This window comes from Delphinus delphis, chromosome 4 (assembly GCF_949987515.2).
Source record: "Delphinus delphis chromosome 4, mDelDel1.2, whole genome shotgun sequence".
Taxonomy (NCBI): domain Eukaryota; kingdom Metazoa; phylum Chordata; class Mammalia; order Artiodactyla; family Delphinidae; genus Delphinus; species Delphinus delphis.
The window spans coordinates 34,627,359-34,647,002 of record NC_082686.1 but is presented as its reverse complement, the minus strand read 5'-3'; the positions used below and the strand labels follow the sequence as shown (position 1 = coordinate 34,647,002).

General features: G+C 35.4%; 1 protein-coding gene across 1 annotated transcript in view; it reads left to right on the top strand.

Moving 5' to 3' along the window:
• Window positions 1-19,644, top strand: part of GBE1 (1,4-alpha-glucan branching enzyme 1) — a 292,212-nt gene that overhangs the window by 130,381 nt on the left and 142,187 nt on the right. The window contains exons 4-6 of the mRNA XM_060010479.1: window positions 8,967-9,092; window positions 9,950-10,085; window positions 12,583-12,673. Coding sequence (XP_059866462.1) covers window positions 8,967-9,092; window positions 9,950-10,085; window positions 12,583-12,673 — 353 coding nt within the window. The remainder of the gene's footprint in view (window positions 1-8,966; window positions 9,093-9,949; window positions 10,086-12,582; window positions 12,674-19,644) is intronic.

Here is a 19,644-nt window from a genome sequence, read left to right as displayed (position 1 = left end):
ATCTTTACCTGATTACAAAATTTCAGCATTGTTCCTATTCTTTTCACTTAGGAGTAGTTATTCTCACTTGCTCAGGGATATCATTTTCAATGCCTGCATCCTAAATCTCACATAATCCCTTTGGATTTTGTCTTTTTGTAGTGACCTCACTTTAGAAGATTTTTGTTCAGGTAATGTACTTGAAATGAAGCAAACACTTTATCAGTTCTACTTAGTTGTTTCTTTATTTCGTTAAAGATTTTCCTCAGTCAAAAGACAGAAACAGAAAAAATATTATAGTTTTAATACTTCTTAACTAGACTAGAAGGTTGGGGAACTGGGATGGAACCCTATGGGAGTAATACTGCTTTTTATAGGTACAGGAGCATCTGTCTCTCTAAATCATTCTAAATAAGGACCTGCTTTTAGAAGAAGCAGCTACTGATCTTCATTTATTTCTTTTTGGCAATATTCTGCAGTTTTTTCTCTCCCTTGTGTAAGTATTACAGAAGTGAATGTTTATATCTCTGTAATTCTTATTGTTGTTAAATCAGGAGTAAAGTAGCCATGAGTACTATACCTCAAAATTAATCTCTTTTTATTCCATACATTGGTGTCCTTTATGCAAAAGTTTGATATAATTTGGTATGATACTTTTTGTCATGTTACAAATTTATTTTTCATAGCTAGTATACTTAATCTTTTCTTGTAAGGAAAGTTTTTTTTCTTTAATTAGTGGCTTCGTTTTTGTTAGTGAAATCCTTTAACTCTTCCTAATCAAGCTGTTGTTTTAGGATTTAACCTTGGAAAATTTCTTATTAAAGAAAAAAAAAAACCTGAATTGTGATGGCATGTTTTAAAATAAGAAATTTTATACAAAGCAAAAATAATGGGAGCCAGTGAAAATTCATCAATAGGTTATTTTTTTTTTTCATCAATAGGTTATTGCTTTTGAAGTTCAACTGATTTGTTTCTTTTCTTCATCAAGCTACTAGCAAGGATATTGCCTTTTCTTTCTCTTCTTTTGGATAGTGTCCAGTATCCAAAGAGCTTAGGGGGCTTAATCTAATCACTTAATCTCTTTTTCACTTCCCTCAATCCCTGAACGTTGTAGATGTAAAGGACATCACCAGGATGTGACAACTTTTTATGATAACTTTATATGCACATGGCTTGTGTCAGGTTGTTTGTTTAATTGAAAATTATGAAGTAGATTATGAAACAAAGATGGAGACCTCCAAAATGTATGAACTTTAATATCTAGAAAAAATTAAACGAAATTTAAAAATTTTCAAGAGACAGAGTAATTTTATTTGGTTACTATAGCAGGTTCAATATCTAAATAATGGTAATGTCAATTATAGCTCATATATAACCCCAGTTTATATAATTTTACCGATCAATTATATGTAGTTTTAAGAAAGTATATCCACAAAGTGGTCATTCGTATATCAGGACCTTATTATTATTAGAAAACTGCCATGATACTTTTATTGGTTTCTTGGTTTTCTTTTCTCATTAATTGAAATATAAACTCAAGTTCACAATGAAATAAATAGCCTTTTAATATCAGATAGTGTTTCTGATATTCCTAATTAGAAAATGCAGAATGAAAAATTAGTATTATTATTGACAACTGATCATCTATTTATTTAAATAACCCCATCTCTGTTTTTTAAAATTAATTTTTATTGGAGTTTAGTTGTTTTGCAATGTTGTGTTAGTTTCTGCTGTGAAGCAAAGTGAGTCAGCTATATGTATACATATATCCCCTCTTTTTTGGATTTCCTTCCCATTTACGTCACCACAGAGCACTGCATATAGTTTCCTGTGCAATACAGTGGGTTCTCATTAGTTATCAGTTTTATACATAGTAGTGTATATATGTCAATCCCATTCTCCCAGTTCATCCCACCTCCCTTTCCCCGCTGGTAGCCATACATCCATTCTCTACATCTGTGTCTATTTCTGCTTTGCAAATAAGTTCATCTGTATCGTTTTTCTAGATTCTACATATAAGTGATATTATACGATGTTTGTTTTTCTCTTTCTGACTTACTTCACTCTGTATGACAGTCTCCAGGTCTGTTCATGTCTCTGCAAATTGCGCAAGTTTGTTCCTTTTTATGGCTGAGTAATATTCCGTTGTATATACGTACCACATCTTCTTTATCCATTCTTCTGCTGATGGACATCAGGTATTAGGTAGAAAAAATAGCTCCTTAGCTTCTCCTTATGGAAAATTTAGAACTTTTATTTGCATCATGTAAAGACTGACTCTTTTTTGTTCAACCCCTGAAAATAATTACATGAGAGTAGGCTAGCAGTAAAAACTGCCTATTACAAATTCACTTTTTTGAAGGCCCTCCTATCAGTTCTGAAGCTCAGCAACGTTTATTCTGAATGAGTTTGCTTTTCCTGAGAATTGTCAAGGACTTACTTTGTTTAATGAAGGTCACTGAAATGCATTGGTATATGTTGGTCTACTTTTTGGGAGTAGGAAGTTAATAAGAGATAAAATGTGTTATTTAGACTACTCATTAAGATAACTTTTTCAACTCTTTCTGACACTGACAAGATTTAACTAAATTTAAGTACATTACATTTTATTCTTAGTAGAGTGATTGCCTCCATTTTTTTTCTTTATTTCTATATCATTTCCTATGGTGGTTGCACAGATTTGGTGTCTTTTAAACAACAGAAATTTTTTCTGTCGCAGTTTTGGAAGCCAGAAGTTAAAAATTGGTATCACTGGGCTGAAATCAAGGTGTTGGCAGAAACATACTCCATCTGGGGAGAATCTGTTCCTTTCTATTTCCAGCTTCTGGTGGCTGCTGACATTCCTTGGCTAGTGTCTGCATCACTCCAGTCTTTGCCTCTTTGGTTACATTGCTTTTTTCTGTCCTGTCTATGTGTAGAATATCCCTCAGCCTCCTTCTTATAAGGATATATGTGATTGCCCTCCTGGAAAATCTGAACAATCTTTCCATTTTAAGATCTTTACTTTAATTACATCTGCAAAGACCCATTTTTTGCTATATAAATTATCATTCATAGATTCTAGAGAAGTAGGATATGAACATATGAAATGAGAGGCCATTTTTCAGCCTCTCAAAATGATAAAGAGATTCTTTCTTAAGTAACCTTACTGAATCTTAAAATTGGCCCAAGCAAGGATAACAAACAAACAAAACTGAAAAAAATTTATACTCGTACGTCCTATTTTTTTTTTTAATTTTTAAATTTTTTGGGCTGTGCTGTGTCATGCGAGATCTTAGTTCCCCCTGCAGTGGAAGCATGGAGTCCTAACCACTGGACCACCAGCGAATTCCCTATGTCCTTTTGTTTTGTTTTGTTTTGTTTTTTGCGGTACGTGGGCCTCTCACTGCTGTGACCTCTCCCGTTGTGGAGCACAGGCTCTGGACGCGCAGTCTCAGTGGCCATGGCTCATGGGCCCAGCCGCTCCGTGGCATGTGGGATCTTCCCGGACCGGGGCACGAACCTGTGTCCCCCACATCGGCAGGCGGACTCTCAACCACTGCGCCACCAGGGAAGCCCTATGTCCTAGTTTTTAACAAAGGTTAGTCATAAAATTTTAGTTGAATTAAAATGAGATTTAAGAACTTCTTTTTAAATTATATTAAGGTATTTTAAAGTTTTAATATTTATATCTATGCATTAAAAATAATGTTTATGCTATGTTAATTGTAAATATTAAAAGCACATATTTATTTCTTCAGGATTCTGGTCATTGGTAGAACCATCAGATTCTCCTCTGGAATATCACTTATTTTTCTACTTAATTATAAACTTGTGATTACTTTTTCTAATGCTCTGTTTTATTTTTGTCCCACTCACTTCTAAAAATTACTTAAAAGTATTATACGTTCTATACGTATGTATTTCTTTCTCTATATACACACACGTATTTTTTGTCACATTTTAAACACACACAACAGAATACTGATATTTAGCGTTGCATGTTGGTATGACTGTACCCATTGTTTAAAAAATATGTATATAATATCAATTATATATTTTACATATTATATACTTATATACATATTACATATAGTATCAATTACGTTAGATATTATTATATAAATTAGAGGTAATTTAAAAGAGGAGGATATAACATTGCTTCATAAATTAGAAATCACTTTTATTGCTTATTTATTTTGACCTGTACCCTACTAAATAGTTATCTTTATTAATAATTTTTTTCCTTCATAGCATGTTGTTGTGATTTTGGTAGTATAATCTGGGCAAATCAAATTATATTTTTCAATATCTGTGCCTTTTCTCTTCGTCTTCTACACGTTCAGTCTTGAAACCCAGAGTTACATGCAATACCATTTTCTAGAGTATCCTACCACTTCTAACCAGCTGAACACATCCACTGTTTTCATATAAAATTGTTGGCCACCTGAGGAGCGTCTTATCTCAGTGATTTTTTGGTCCAAAGGAACAATAGTCTTTGACAAGAACCATTTCAAAAGATATTCCTAGATTGAATGAATATACACACACAAACACAATTTTTTAGGTCTTCACTATTTTACCAAACTGTTTCTTATATTGTATATTTGAGTTTTAAATGTAATTTTCTAAATAAAATTTGACTTCATACAGTTCACTAAGTCAATTTGACTTTTGCACAGGTAGAGGTTTATTTTATTCACTTCTTTATTTAATTTAATAATGTCTTTTGATGTTAACCTCCCATAAGTCAAAGAGATAATTTGGCTCATTAGAAAAGGAGCCTAATGACATTTTTACCATGTTATAAAATGTTATAATTATACAAATTATCAATTTGCCCTACAAAAGTTCATCATGATATTATTTTCATTAGTATATTTCTTTAAAGTGATTTTATATATATTTTTTATTGGAGTGATATGTGGTGATATTAATATACTTTTTAGTTTTTTTGGCCACACGACTTGTGGGATCTGAGTTCCCTTGCCAGATATTGAACCTGAGCCTTCAGCAGTGAAAGCATGGAGTCCTAACCACTGGACCACCAGGGAATTCCCTAATATACTTTTTAAAGTTTTATGTTTAACACTGTGTCAATATATTTAAAGTGTATGTATATACACACATATATATGGAACTTGGTAGCACAGGTCCACAAATATGTACACAATTGTATAATTCATCTATTTGCAATCCTTATCAGAATACTTATTTTTTTTCTGATTTATAGAAGCTCTACAAGTGAAATGAATTGATAACAATATAGAAAGATACAACTGGAAAATAAAAGCTATTAATAATTTCTCTATCCATAGGCAACCATTTGTATATATGTACATTAGGAAGATGCAATACATTCTTTTTTATAACTTGAAAGAATTTTCTTGCAACCTTCAATATAATTCAGTGGTATAATTTTTAACAAGCATACACTATTCAGTCATTCACTTTTTGCTAATAAAAGTAACACTAAGATTAATAGATAAGAATATAGTTCTTTGGGCACTTCTCTGATTATTTCTACAGGGCAAACATCTATAATTAGAATTGCTGAGTCATTGAGAATTACTTTTTTTTGAATTTTTGATCATATTGCCAAATTGCTATTTAGAATGTTCATACTATTTTATACTCATACTAGTAGTGTATGAGACTTTCAGTTTGCTAGTACCAAGTGAATTCTTCTACCCATCAGCTATTAGACTTACTATCATTGAAAGATCAAGCTAGAGCTTTCTTTTCAATTTGCTATATAACATGTTCTATTTTGAGGTTGTAAATTAAATGATATAAAGTTTTATCTAAAAAATCTGAATCTGAACTCAAGAGAGCACAAATTCAGTAAGTAGACTCATCTCTCCCCTTTCTCCACCCTAAAACGTTTCAGGAGCAAAATTTAGTCCAGAAGGTTATATTTTTTACTCATTGGAAGGTCTCTCAATTTTGGGTTATTTAGATTTACTATAATACTCTTATTTGTTATCACAGCAACTTAGGAACAGTAAATCAAAGGTGAGGTAAGGTGGGTACTGTTGGCAAGTGTGTTTATTAGTAAAAGCTAAACTGCTATAGCAAAAATACATTCAAAATTCAGGAGCCTAAAGAATAGAGAAGTGAATTTACCATTTATGTAATGATTACAGTGAAGTGTTCTAGATGTGGTGGGAAGCTTTGTTTTACGTATCATTCAAGGATCCAGGCTCTGATTTTATTGCTAAGAAAAAAGGAAGGAATTAGATAATTAAAAGTTTCCACCCCAAGAAGCAAAATTAATAAAAATGATGAACAAAAATGTCTAATATAAAACACTAATAGAAATGAAGAAATAGAACTTTTGGTAACAAAAATATTGAAGTCATTCGAAATGAGTAAGTCATCCATTGTCAGGTGTAGGATTTGATTTTGCCGTACCTTCAAGCTCATAAGTTAACCTGTTACTGTTTCGTGGATTCTGGCTGAAAACACAGGACTCCTGAGTCCGAGATAAATGACTTTATTACTCATGGCACAGGATGTGCATCATACTTGCATTAGTTCCCCTTGCTTTCTAAGTCTTATAGGGGCGACACTATAGGGTCTAGATAGATGCTATGCACACAGCTAGTTTGCCTCATAGGTGAGGACTATTTACCTTGGGGAATGATTTCTTTTATAGCAAGCATTAAGGAAAGCTGTCCATTGTCTTCAAGGGAGACATTATCTCATTCCTCAGGGTTGCTTGCTACAATCACAACTCTGAGAAATGGCCTCTGTCATCAGTAGGACCTTATATTCTTGCTGTACCCAGCAAAACATGTAGGAGTGAGGAAGACCCATAGAAGGACTGTTCCTTCCAACTTCCATCACTCAGTACCCTCTGAAGACATTCATGTGTACAGCAAGATAAATAAGTTAATGTTCCAAAGAATGTGGAAATTATATTCAGCATAAGGAAATTCTTCATGTTCTTTGCTTAAAGTTTCAAATATTCTCTCTGCCAGCAGACACCTTGAAAAATACTTATTGGTTCATGATCATCCTTTGGAGGGGTTGTAGAGCCATTTGCAAAAAAGAGAAAAGATAGGTGGATGGATTAGGCAGGGTGCTATCCATTGAAAACTGATTTCTGGTATTTTATTTCCCCATTACCTGTCCTGGGTTGATGAGTGAATAAAAAGCCTTTTCTCGAATATATCACTGTGTGTATTATACTAGAAAGTTATGTGACTTAAGGGACATATTTTGGGGGATAAAATACTCCGGGACTGGGTTGATCCTATTCATTCATGTTTTGTGATTACTATTTGAATAATAGAAACACTTAGTTGTGATGGGCTTTAATAAGTGGGAGGCACAACTAAGGAGATAGAATTGAACTCATGTAAGTTAGATGTTCCTTTTCACCACTGACCTGTCCCCTCCTCCTTAAATCATGATTTATTCTTTTTCTGTATATGAAGGAAGTGCCATTAAAGCCTGTTAAGAAAAAGGAAGTGAGTATCAGAAGCTCTGCTTAGCTTTCGGTTCTGCCAGTTGGTGACTTTGGGACTTCTGGCTACTCACTTAATATTTGGGTTATAAAGATTCTCTGGGGGCTTCCCTGGTGGCTCAGTGGTTGAGAGTCCGCCTGCCGATGCAGGGGACACGCGTTTGTGTCCCGGTCCGGGAAGATCCCACATGCCGCGGAGCGGCTGGGCCCATGAGCCATGGCCGCTGAGCCCGCGCGTCCGGAGCCTGTGCTCTGCAGCGCGAGAGGCCACAGCAGTGAGAGGCCCGCGTACAGCAAAAAAAAAAAAAAAGATTCTCTGGAATCAAGTGAGATATGACTATGAAAGCCCTTTCTAAACTATAAAACATTCTACAAATAGTTAATGACCAAGAATTATGCATACTTGAGCTTTTCTCTATTAAAGGAGACCAAAGAATATATTCTTTCTCAATGCTGAGATCATATTGATCATTCAGCATTCAGATCAGCTACTGATCTGAACATTTTTTGTCACACTCTACCTACTCTTAGAAGGTTTAATTAATTTAAAAAAAAAACTTTAAAAAGCTATACCTGGAAGCTCTGTTCACTATTTAACCATGCTGATAAATTCAAAGCCCTCTATTCAGTGCTAAGTCTAAACTTGTGGATTCCATAAAAGTTGCCTCTGCATTTTTTTTTTTTTTTTTTTTTTTTTTGCGGTACGCGGGCCTCTCACTGTTGTGGCCTCTCTCCCGCTGCGGAGCACAGGCTCCGGATGTGCAGGCTCAGCGGCCATGGTTCACGGGCCCAGCCGCTCTACGGCATGTGGGATCTTCCCGGACCGGGGCACGAACCCATGTCCCCTGCATCGGCAGGCGGACTGTCAACCACTGCACCACCAGGGAAGCCTTGCATTTTTATTGTTATTTTTTATACTGATAGCAATAGTGATACTATTGGCAAATATAGGAACAAATGGTTAAAAAGGAAAATGTTTGGTTTCATATGGTAAAGCATACTTGGAATAAGGTGTAGAAGAAATTGAGAAGTGGAAAATGTTTGTAGGGTAGTGTGTGTGTTTGTGTGTATTATAATACAGTTATTACTCAAAACCCATGTTATCATTAATTGCTATGAAAAGGAAAAGGAAGAGATGGTGATATAACTCATGACTTTTTAAAAAATATACTAGGATCAGTTCCTTCTGTTGATTGATTTATTGACGGTAGCTTCCAATAATATTCATGTCTTTTTCCTATCTACTGTATGCTTACTTTAATTAACTACTATAATGGTTGGTTGGCAATGATGAAAATTGCCAGAGAATCATAAAATATTCAAGCTGGAAATGACTTTAGGGATCATATACCATGGCAGATGAGGAGAGCAAGGTCCATAGAATTTAAACATCCTTAAGGTCACACATCTGGAAGGCAGTTTCGGTTCTTAAGATCATTCCTCCTTTTCTTACTTGTCACAGTGCTCATAGAGTATCATGTGTTATCTTAGAGTTTTGAAAGTATTTTAAGGCAATAATATCTTGTTCTCTTTTTAGGTTGTTATTAGGAGTAAAAGTGGAGAGATCTTGTATCGTATTTCACCGTGGGCGAAGTACGTGACTCGTGACAGTGATAATGTGAATTATGATTGGATACACTGGAATCCAGAACACCCATATAAAGTGAGAACAACAACTCTTTAAATAAATGCATGTTCCAATATTTCTAGGAAAATTAATTTTTACTTTTATAACTTTTATTGTAATGTTCAACTTCTCTCTTCACCACCGGTTTAATATTTTACATCATAATGTACTCATTTGCTATATATATATGTATATATATATATATATATATATATATCTCCATCATGTGTAGCCAATAAAATATAAAAGTGAGTTTTTGTTTTATCGTGTGTTTCTGAAGTTGTGGGTGGGGGAAGAACACTAAATCTCTATGTACTGACCTATAAGGGATACTGATTTTTAAAAATTTTAACTACAATTTCTGATTAATCAAAGACTCTCCAGTGGTGTAATATTTCTCACTGTCATGGACTTGAAGCAGGATCAGTGTCCTTAGGAACAACGAATAGTCAAGACATCTCATGAATGTATTAATCAGGGTAATTTTTTAAGCCTGTCTTATTGATAAGAGTTATAGGTATCGTGGAGCTCACTTTTCTGTCCTTTAAGTTATCGAAGCTTGTTGATAAATGCTTTGCATTTAATAATTATGTATGCATTTCACAGTTCTTATGTTTTCTCTAAGGCTTAGGCTCAAAATACATCTTCACTCAGTGATAAGGCATGAGCCATCGCATGACTACTCTTTTCAAATAGGTCTATTACCATGATCCTAAAAAGGATTTTTTTTTTCAAAAGAAAGTTTAATGGAGGCAGCCAGTGCCTTTTATATGTGAAAGTAGTTTCAAAGTGTTTGACTGAGTTAATTCATCATTTCATTTAACATGCTTAATCTGTTAGTGTCATACCTGCAGTTTTGGCTTAATTCTATATGTAATTTTAATATTCTGTAGTTTAAGCATTCCAAACCAAAGAAGCCAAGAGGTCTACGAATTTATGAATCTCATGTGGGAATTTCTTCCTATGAAGGAAAAATAGCTTCTTATAAACATTTTACATGCAATATACTACCAAGAATCAAAGACCTTGGTAAGTAATAACTCTGATTTTTATTCAGATAAAATTTTCATGAGTCTGTTCTCTTACTAGAGAAGCTAATTACAAGTGTCTCTTTTATTGTGTTAAGAGATTAAATATGTAATAGAAATGCATGTTATTTTAGGCTTCTCAAATTGCCCTGTAATAGTGATAGCATAGAAAAGAGAAATGGAATAAGATAGAACATAAGAATTCAAGATATTATTCCAATTTCAATTTTAATGTGAAATGATGGCTTCCAAAATTATAGATAAATATGTAAGCATAATTACTTTTCTACAGGAGAGTTTTGTTTTGTTTTTTTTTTGCGGTACGCGGGCCTCTCACTGTTGTGGCCTCTCCAGTTGTGGAGCACAGGCTCCGGACATGCAGGCTCAGGGGCCATGGCTCACGGGCCCAGCCGCTCCGCGGCATGTGGGATCTTCCCAGACCGGGGCACGAACGCATGTCCCCTGCATCGGCAGGCGGACTCTCAACCACTGCACCACCAGGGAAGCCCTACAGGAGAGAATTCTTATCAATTTAAGTGGTCATTGGTTATAGCCTGTTCATTTTAGTCTGTTAGGGAAAAAAATCTTACATTTGTAAGGTGACTAGAACTCATTTTGTTTCAGAGTCATTGTATATATAGCTCCTGTCTGGATGACTTATTAGACAGATATTTGTGGTGCATCTTTCTGTGTGAGTCACATTGGTCTAGGTGTTTGTATTGGACTCTAATGACACAAACCCTGTCTTCATGGGAACAAGCAGGAGAGTGAATAGTGTACTGTTGAATTATTGATTCAGAATGCTTTAGATCTGTTATTTTCTTTTTATAGGTAATGCTTTTTATCATTTCTCAGCATATTAGCACCTGCTACAGTGGCTAGGCAGGAAGATAAACTACGTTTAATTAGTCTGCTTCTGGTAGGCAGTCCACATTTTGGCTAGAGGAAAAGTTTCTCATGGTTGAAATTTTTAGTTATATAGGGATCTTGATTACCTGAGATGGTGAGGTCAGTTTCCAGAAACCAAAATTAATTAAATGTTTGGATAATTTAATATAAATTATATTTAATAAATATTATATTAATATTGTTATACTTGAGATGGTCTCTCATTTCATACTGTAATAAATTGTTTATGACCTGGATCTTGCAGAAGTTTCAGCAGAACAAGGATTTTCTTATTCATCTTTGTGTTTGAATTACCTAGCCCAGTACTCTGACCATAAGTAAGTTTAGGAATGGTTAATGACATAAAATGTATAATAAAAGCTATAAATTGTTACTTGGTCAGAAGAATAATATTGATTACATAATAGAGAAATAAACTACAAACTCTGTATTTTGTGACTAAGTATTATACTTGGTTTATATTATTGAGCAGTAGTTTATATACATATTTCTACCAGGCCTGATAGAGTTAATTTGTTTCTTTTTTTAATAGTAAAGCCAACAGTAATAACTTTTCAACAGATTCTGAATCATGGAGTTTATGTTATCCTTTAAACTTACAAATCCTCAGTTCTGAACGTGAATCGTAATTGTTCCAATATTAATTATGTACTAAAATATGTGCACAAGAAATTATATTGACATGAATTAGACTTTGAGAACAGAATAGGAATATTTTCTTTTCATGTTGCAGAAGACAATTAAATCATATTTGAAAATTTTACTGTATTTTACTTTGAAGAAAATGATTTTTTTAGTTTTTTAAAAGACCAAAGTTTCTTCTACTCTGATTATTTGCTTACATTAAAAACACATTAATAAATATATTTGTGTTAAGGATTTTTAAAAATACATACCTATCTTTTTGAGTCAGTTCATTTGAGTCAATTTATTTAGTGTTAAAGCAAAACATTTTCAGATAGAGAAAGGAAGGATGTATGTGGGTGTACGTGTGTGTGTGTATACGTGTGTGTGTGTGCACGCACGCACACATGTGTGCCCATGAATGACTGTGGAGTAATTTTATAGGTCCTAGAAACAGTGGAAAATGGAAGCATTAATGCTGGCTTTATAAAAGCTACCTTGTAGAAAAATGGATTCAGTGGTATGGCATATCTCATGTTAGAAAAAAGAGAAATATAAAGAAAAAGATGAAATTAAAAGTACATGGCCTCCAATCAGTTACTTTTATTTGGCTTTCACAATCTTCGATATGAATATTACAAGTGCAACTGAAGTTTAGCATATGCAGATTGCCATCTTAATATTCTAAAGCCAAATTAAGTATATTTGCATATCACTTATTACTTATTAAAATGAAGACATTTCAAATAGCTAGACTATAACCCTCAAGAACTAACTGTCTGATTTTATGTTAGAAGGTCAGACAAGCAAAGATGTTAAAGTAGTAGAACTTTTCAAAATGACCAAATCTTCTAGATTATATGTAAAATGTAATGCCTTTTGAACAGGGTGCTGTGTTTATATATTGTTTTCATTACTTTTTAAAAATGTGGCTCTTAATCTCTATTTGACCTTTGCTTATACAGGATACAATTGCATTCAGATGATGGCGATCATGGAACATGCTTACTATGCCAGTTTTGGTTACCAAATCACAAGCTTCTTTGCAGCTTCAAGGTAAAATGAAAGAAATTATATCCATTCTTGTTTGAACAAAACATTTAAAAAATGAAATGAATTTCTATATTTTGTGTGATGTCTTATAACCTATTTTAGGGTTAACAGAGCTAATAGAAGCTGAGCATTTTCTTTTATTAAGATCATAGACTCTCATCTCATCAAGCCTTAGAGTCTGGCCTGATTTAACATTGCTTTTCACAAAATGATTTCTGGTACAGAATATCCAGTTAGCCTGCTGAAATTGTGATATGTTCGGAGGCCTAAGCTTCAGTCAGAAAATCCTGACTTATGGAAGCCATTATTGCTAGAGCTCATATCCTTTTCTGGAAAGAGATTGACTTATATAGGAAGGTAACTGAGGAGGCCCTTGGTGGGATATATACTACCCACGGAAGGACTGTCCTTCTTCCCAGGGTGAAATCCAAGGAATATTGCTCTCTGGGCAGAAAGACATCAAGGGGTCCTATGCAGAGAGGTACTGACCCGAATAACCATAAGTTGAGTAAGTCCAACATTGTCTCTGCCACATGGAGCTTACAGGGTGGTGGCATACAGACATAAATCCAATAATCATACATATTATGATTTCCACATGTAATAAAAGGTAAGAAGAAGATGGCAGATTTCTCCAATAACATAGAATCAGGGGTCTAATCAGTTTAGATTAGATCTGAACTGATGTTACAACTGAGATCTAAAACATGATTAAGAGATAAACAGTTTTCAAATCTAAAAAAAAGAGTTACCTGGGGGGAGGAGTGAAGTGGGAGTAGGTAGATAGCATTCCAGACATACAGAAAAGATACTGGTCCCTTCACCTGTTTCTCTTCATAGGACTTCTCCTTGAACGAGTTATCTGTCCTTGCTGTCTCTAATTCCTCCACTCCTCTTCTTTCTCGAACTCATTCCAAGTACACGCTCCACCACTTTGCTGAAACTGCTCCTGTCTAGGATACTGTTGCCCTCTGCATTGTAAAGTCAATCATCAGTTCTTAGCTTACTTGTCAGCAGCATTTGGCACAATTGATTACTCCTACCTTCTTGCAACTTTTTTCTTCTCTTGACTTTCAGAATATTAAACTTTCCTATTGTTTTTCTCACATGTTTTGTTGCTTCTTCTTTACTTTGTTTGCTCTTTCTCACCAATAAAGATGGGCCATTCCAGTGTTCAGCCCTTGGCTTCATTCCTTCCTGTATCTATATGAAGGACCTTTAAGGTCTCATCCATTCTGATGACTCAAATACACTTTATTTTATTTTGAATTTTATTTTATTTATTTTTTTATACAGCAGGTTCTTATTAGTTATCCATTTTATACATATTAGTGTATATATGTCAATCCCAATTGCCCAATTAATCACACCACCCCACTGGCTGCTTTCCCCCCTTGGTGTCCATACGTTTGTTCCCTACATCTGTGTCTCAATATCTGCCCTGCAAACCAGTTCATCTGTACCATTTTTTAAGTTCCACATGTGTGCATTAATATACTATATTTGTTTTTCTCTTTCTGACTTACTTCACTATGTATGACGGTCTCTAGATGCACCCACGTCTCTACAAGTGACCCAATTTCGTTCCTTTTTATGGCTGAGTAATATTCCATTGTATATATGTACCACATCTTCTTTATCCATTCGTCTGTCGATGGGCATTTAGGTTGCTTCCATGAGCTGGCTATTGTAATGAGTGCTGCAGTGAACATTGGGGTGCATGTGTCTTTTTGAATTATGGTTTTCTCTGGATATATGCCCAGTAGTGGGATTGCTGGGTCATATGGTAATGCTATTTTTTGTTTTTTAAGGAACCTCCATACTATTCTCCATAGTGGTTGTATCAAGTTACATTCCCACCAACAGTGTAAGAGGGTTCCCTTTTCCCCACACCCTCTCCAGCATTTGTTGTTTGTAGATTTTCTGATGATGCCCATTCTAACTGGTGTGAGGTGATACCTCATTGTAGTTTTGATTTGCATTGTCTCTAATGATTCATGATGTTGAGCAGCTTTTCATGTGCTTCTTGGCCATCTGTATGTCTTCTTTGAACAAATGTCTATTTAGGTCTTCTGCCCATTTTTGGATTGGGTTGTTTGTTTTTTTAATACTTAGCTGCATGAGCTGTTTATATATTTTGGAGATTAAATGTCTGTTGATTCGTTTGCAAATATTTTCTCCCATTCTGAGGGTTGTCTTTTCATCTTGTTTATAGTTTCCTTTGCGTGCAAAAGCTTTTAACTTTCATTATGTCCCATTTGTTTATTTTTGTTTTTATTTCCATTACTCTAGGAGGTGGATCAAAAAAGATCTTGCTGTGATTTATGTCAAAGAATGTTCTTCCTATGTTTTCCTCTAAGAGTTTTATAGTGTCTGGTTTTACATTTAGGTCTCTAATCCATTTTTTTATTTTACTTTATTTTATTTTTTTGTGTGTGGTACACGGGCCTCTCACTGTTTTGGCCTCTCCCGTTGCAGAACACAGGCTCCAGACGCGCAGGCCCAGCGGCCATGGCTCACGGGCCCAGCCGCTCCACGGCATGCGGGATCCTCCCAGACCAGGACACGAACCCATGTCCCCTGCATCGGCAGGCAGACTCTCAACCACTGCACCACCAGGGAAGCCCTCTAATCCTTTTTGAGTTTATTTTTATGTATGATGTTAGGGAGTGTTCTAATTTCATTCTTTTACATGTAGCTATCCAGTTTCCCAGCATGACTTATTGAAGGGACTGTCTTTTCTCCATTGTATATCCTTGCCTCCTTTGTCATAGATTAGTTGACCACAGTTGCCTGGGTTCATCTCTGGGCTTTCTATCCCATTCCATTGATCTATATTTCTTTTTTTGTGCCAGTACCATATTGTCTTGATTACTGTAAATTTGTAGTGTAGTCTGAAGTCAGGGAGTCTGATTCCTCCAAGACTGCTTTGGCTATTTGGGGTCTTTTGTGTCTCCATACAAATTTTAAGATTTTTTGTTCTAGTTCTGTAAAAAATGCCAGTGGTAATTTGATAGGGATTGCATTGAATCTGTAGATTGCTTTGGGTAGTGTAGTGATTTTCACAATATTGATTCTTCAAATCCAAGACCATGGTATATCTCTCCATCTGTTTGTATCATCTTTAATTTCTTTCATCAGTGTTTTATACTTTTCTGCATACAGATCTTTTGCCTCCCTAGGTAGGTTTATTCCTAGGTATTTTATTCTTTTTCTTGCAATGGTAAATGGGAGTGTTTCCTTAATTTCTATTTCAGATTTTTCATCATTAGTGTATAGGAATGGAAGAGATTTCTGTGCATTAATTTTGTATCCTGCAGCTTTACCAAATTCATTGATTAGCTCTAGTAGTTTCCTGGTGGTATCTTTAGGATTCTTCATGTATAGTATCATGTCATGGGCAAACAGTGACAGTTTTACTTCTTCTTTTCCAATTTGTGTTCCTTTTATTTCTTTGTCTTCTCTGATTACCATGGCTAGGACTTCCAAAACTATGTTGAAAAACAGTGGTGAGAGTGGACATCCTTGTTTGCTCCTGATCTTAGAAGAAATGCTTTCAGTTGTTCACCATTGAGAATGATATTTGCTGTGGGTTTGTCATATATGGCCTTTATTATGTTGAGGTTCCCTCTGTGCCCACTTTCTGGAGAGTTTTTATCATAAATGGGTGTTGAATTTTGTCAAGAGCTTTTCCTGCATCGATTGAAATGATCATATGGTTTTGATTTTTCAATTTGTTAATATGGTGTATCACATTGATTGATTGTGTATATTGAAGAATCCTTGCATCCCTGGGATAAATCCCACTTGATCATGGTGTATGATCCTTTTAATGTATTGTTCGATTCAGTTTGCTAGTATTTTCTTGAGGATTTTTGCATCTATATTCATCAGTGATATTGTTCTGTAATTTTCTATTTTTGTGGTATCTTTGTCTGGTTTTGGTATCAGGGTGATAGTGGCCTCATAGAATGAGTTTGGGAGTGTTCCTTCCTCTGCAATTTTTTGGAAGAGTTTGAGAAGGATGGGTGTTAGCTCTTCTCTAAATGTTTGATAGAATTCACCTGTGAAGCCATCTGGTCCTGGACTTGTGTTTGTTTGAAGATTTTTAATCACATTTCAATTTCATTACTTGTGATTGGTCTGTTCATATTTTCTGTTTCTTCCTGGTTCAGTCTGGGAACGTTATACCTTTCTAAGAATTTGTCCATTTCTTCCAGGTTGTCCATTTTATTGGCATAGAGTTGCTTGTAATAGTCTCTTATGATTCTTTTGTATTTCTGTGGTGTCTGTTGTAACTTCTCCTTTTTCATTTCTAATTTCATTGATTTGAGCCCTCTCCCTCTTTTTCCTGATGAGTCTGGCAAATGGTTTATCTTTTTTTTTTTATCTTCTCAAAGAGCCAGCTTTTAGTTTTATTGATATTTGCTATTGTTTTCATTGTTTCTATTTCGTTTATTTCTGCTCTGATCTTTATGATTTCTTTCCTTCTGCTAACTTTGGGTTTTGTTTGTTCTTCTTTGTCTAGTTCCTTTAGGTTAGGTTAGATTGTTTATTTGAGATTTTTCTTGTTTCTTGAGGTAGGCTTGTATTGCTGTAAACTGCCATCTTAGAACTGCTATTGCTGCATCCCATAGGTTTTGGGTCATCATGTTTTGTTGTCATTTGTCTCTTGGTATTTTTTGATTACCTCTTTGATTTCTTCAGTGATCTCTTGGTTATTTAGTAACCTATAGTTTAGTCTCCATGTGTTTGTGTTTTTTACGTTTTTTTCTCTGTAATTTATTTCTAATCTCATAGCATTGTGGTCAGAAAAAATGCTTGATCTGATTTCAATTTTCTTAAATTTACTGAGGCTTGATTTGTGACCCAAGATGTGATCTGTCCTGGAGAATGTTCCGTGTACACTTGAATAGAAAGTGTAACCTGCTGTTTTTGGATGGAATGTCCTACAAATATCAGTTAAATCTATCTGGTCTATTGTATCATTTAAAGCTTGTGTTTCCTTATTAATTTTCTGTCTGGATGATCTGTTCATTGGTGTAAGAGAGGTGTTAAAATCCCCCACTATTGTGTTACTGTCGATTTCTTCTTTTATAGCTGTTAGCAGTTGCCTTATGTATTGAGGTGCTCCTATTTTGGGTGCATGTATATTTATAATTGTTATATCTTCTAATTGGATTGATCCCTTGATCATTATGTAGTGTCCTTCCTTGTCTCTTGTAACATTCTTTATTTTAAAGTCTATTTTATTTGATATGAGTATTGCTACTCTAGCTTTCTTTTGATTTCCATTTGTATGGAATATGTTTTTCCATCCCCTCACTTTCAGTCTGTATGTATCCCTAGGTTTCAAGTGGGTCTCTTGTAGACAGCATATATATGGGTCTTGTTTTTGGATCCATTCAGCGAGCCTGTGGCCTTTGGTTGGAGCATTTAATCCATTCACATTTAAGGTAATCGTTGATATGTATGTTCCTATGACCATTTTCTTAATTGTTTTGGGTTTGTTTTTGTAGGTCCTTTTCTTCTCTTGTGTTTACCACTTAGAGAAGTTCCTTTTGCATTTGCTGTAGAGCTGGTTTGGTGGTGCTGAATTCTCTTAGCTATTGCTTCGCTGTAAAGGTTTTGATTTCTCCATTGAATCTGAATGAGATTCTTGCTGGGTAGAGTAATCTTGGTTGTAGGTTCTTCCCTTCCATCACTTTCAATATGTCATGCCACTCCCTTCTGACTTGTAGAGTTTCTGCTGAGAAATCAGCTGTTAATAACTTTATGGGAGTTCTCTTGTGTGTTGTCTTTTTTCCCTTGCTGCTTTCAATAATTTTTCTTTGTCTTTAATTTTTGCCAATTTGACTACTATGTTTCTCAGCGTGTTTCTCCTTGGTTTATCCTGTATGGGACTGTCTGCACTTCCTGGAGTTGAGTGGCTATTTCCTTTCCCATGTTAGGGAAGTTTTCAACTATAATCTCTTCAAATATTTTCTCGGGTCCCTTCTCTCTCTCTTCTCCCTCTGGACCCCTATAATGCGAATATTGTTGTGTTTAATTTTGTCCCAGAGGTCTCTTAAGCTGTCTTCATTTCTTTTCATTCTTTTTTCTTTATTCTGTTCTGCAGCAGTGAATTCCACCTTTCTGTCTTCCAGGTCACTTATCTTTTCTTCTGCCTCAGTTATTCTGCTACTGATTCCTTCCAGTGTATTTTTTCATTTCAGTTATTGTATTGTTCATCCCTGTTGGTTTGTTCTTTAATGTTTCTAGGTCTTTGTTACACATTTCTTGCATCTTCTCAATCTTTTCCTCCGTTCTTTTTCCGAGGTCCTGGATAATCTTCGCTATCATTAGTTTGAATTGTTTTTCTAGAAGGTTACCTATCTCCACTGCAGTTAGTTGCTTTTCTGGGGTTTTATCTTGTTCCTTCATCTGGTACATAGCCCTCTGCCTTTCATCTTGTCTCTCTTTCTGTCAATGTGGTTTTTGTTCCACAGGCTGCGGGATTGTAGTTCTTCTTGCTTCTGCTCTCTGCCCTCTGTTGGATTAGGCTATCTAACAGGCTTGTGCATGTTTCCTGATGGGAAGGACTGGTGGTGGGTAGAGCTGGCTGTTGTTCTGGTGATCAGAGCTCAGTAAAACTTTAATTGGCTTGTCTGCTGATGGGTGGAGCTGGTTTCCCTCCCTGTTTGTTGTTTGGCCTGAGGCAACCCAACGCTGGAGCCTGCCCGGGCTCTTTGGTGGGGCTAATGGTGGACTCTGGGAGGGCTCACACCAAGGAGTACTTCCCAGAATTTCTGTTGCCTGTGTCCTTGTCCTCATGGTGATCCACAGCCACCCTCTGCCTCTGCAGGAGACCCTCCAACACTAGCAGGTAGGTCTGGTTTAGTGTCCTGTGGGGTCACTGTTCCTTCCCCTGGGTCCCAACGTGCACACTACTTTGTGTGTGCCCTCCAGGAGTGGAGTCTCTGTTTTCCCCATTC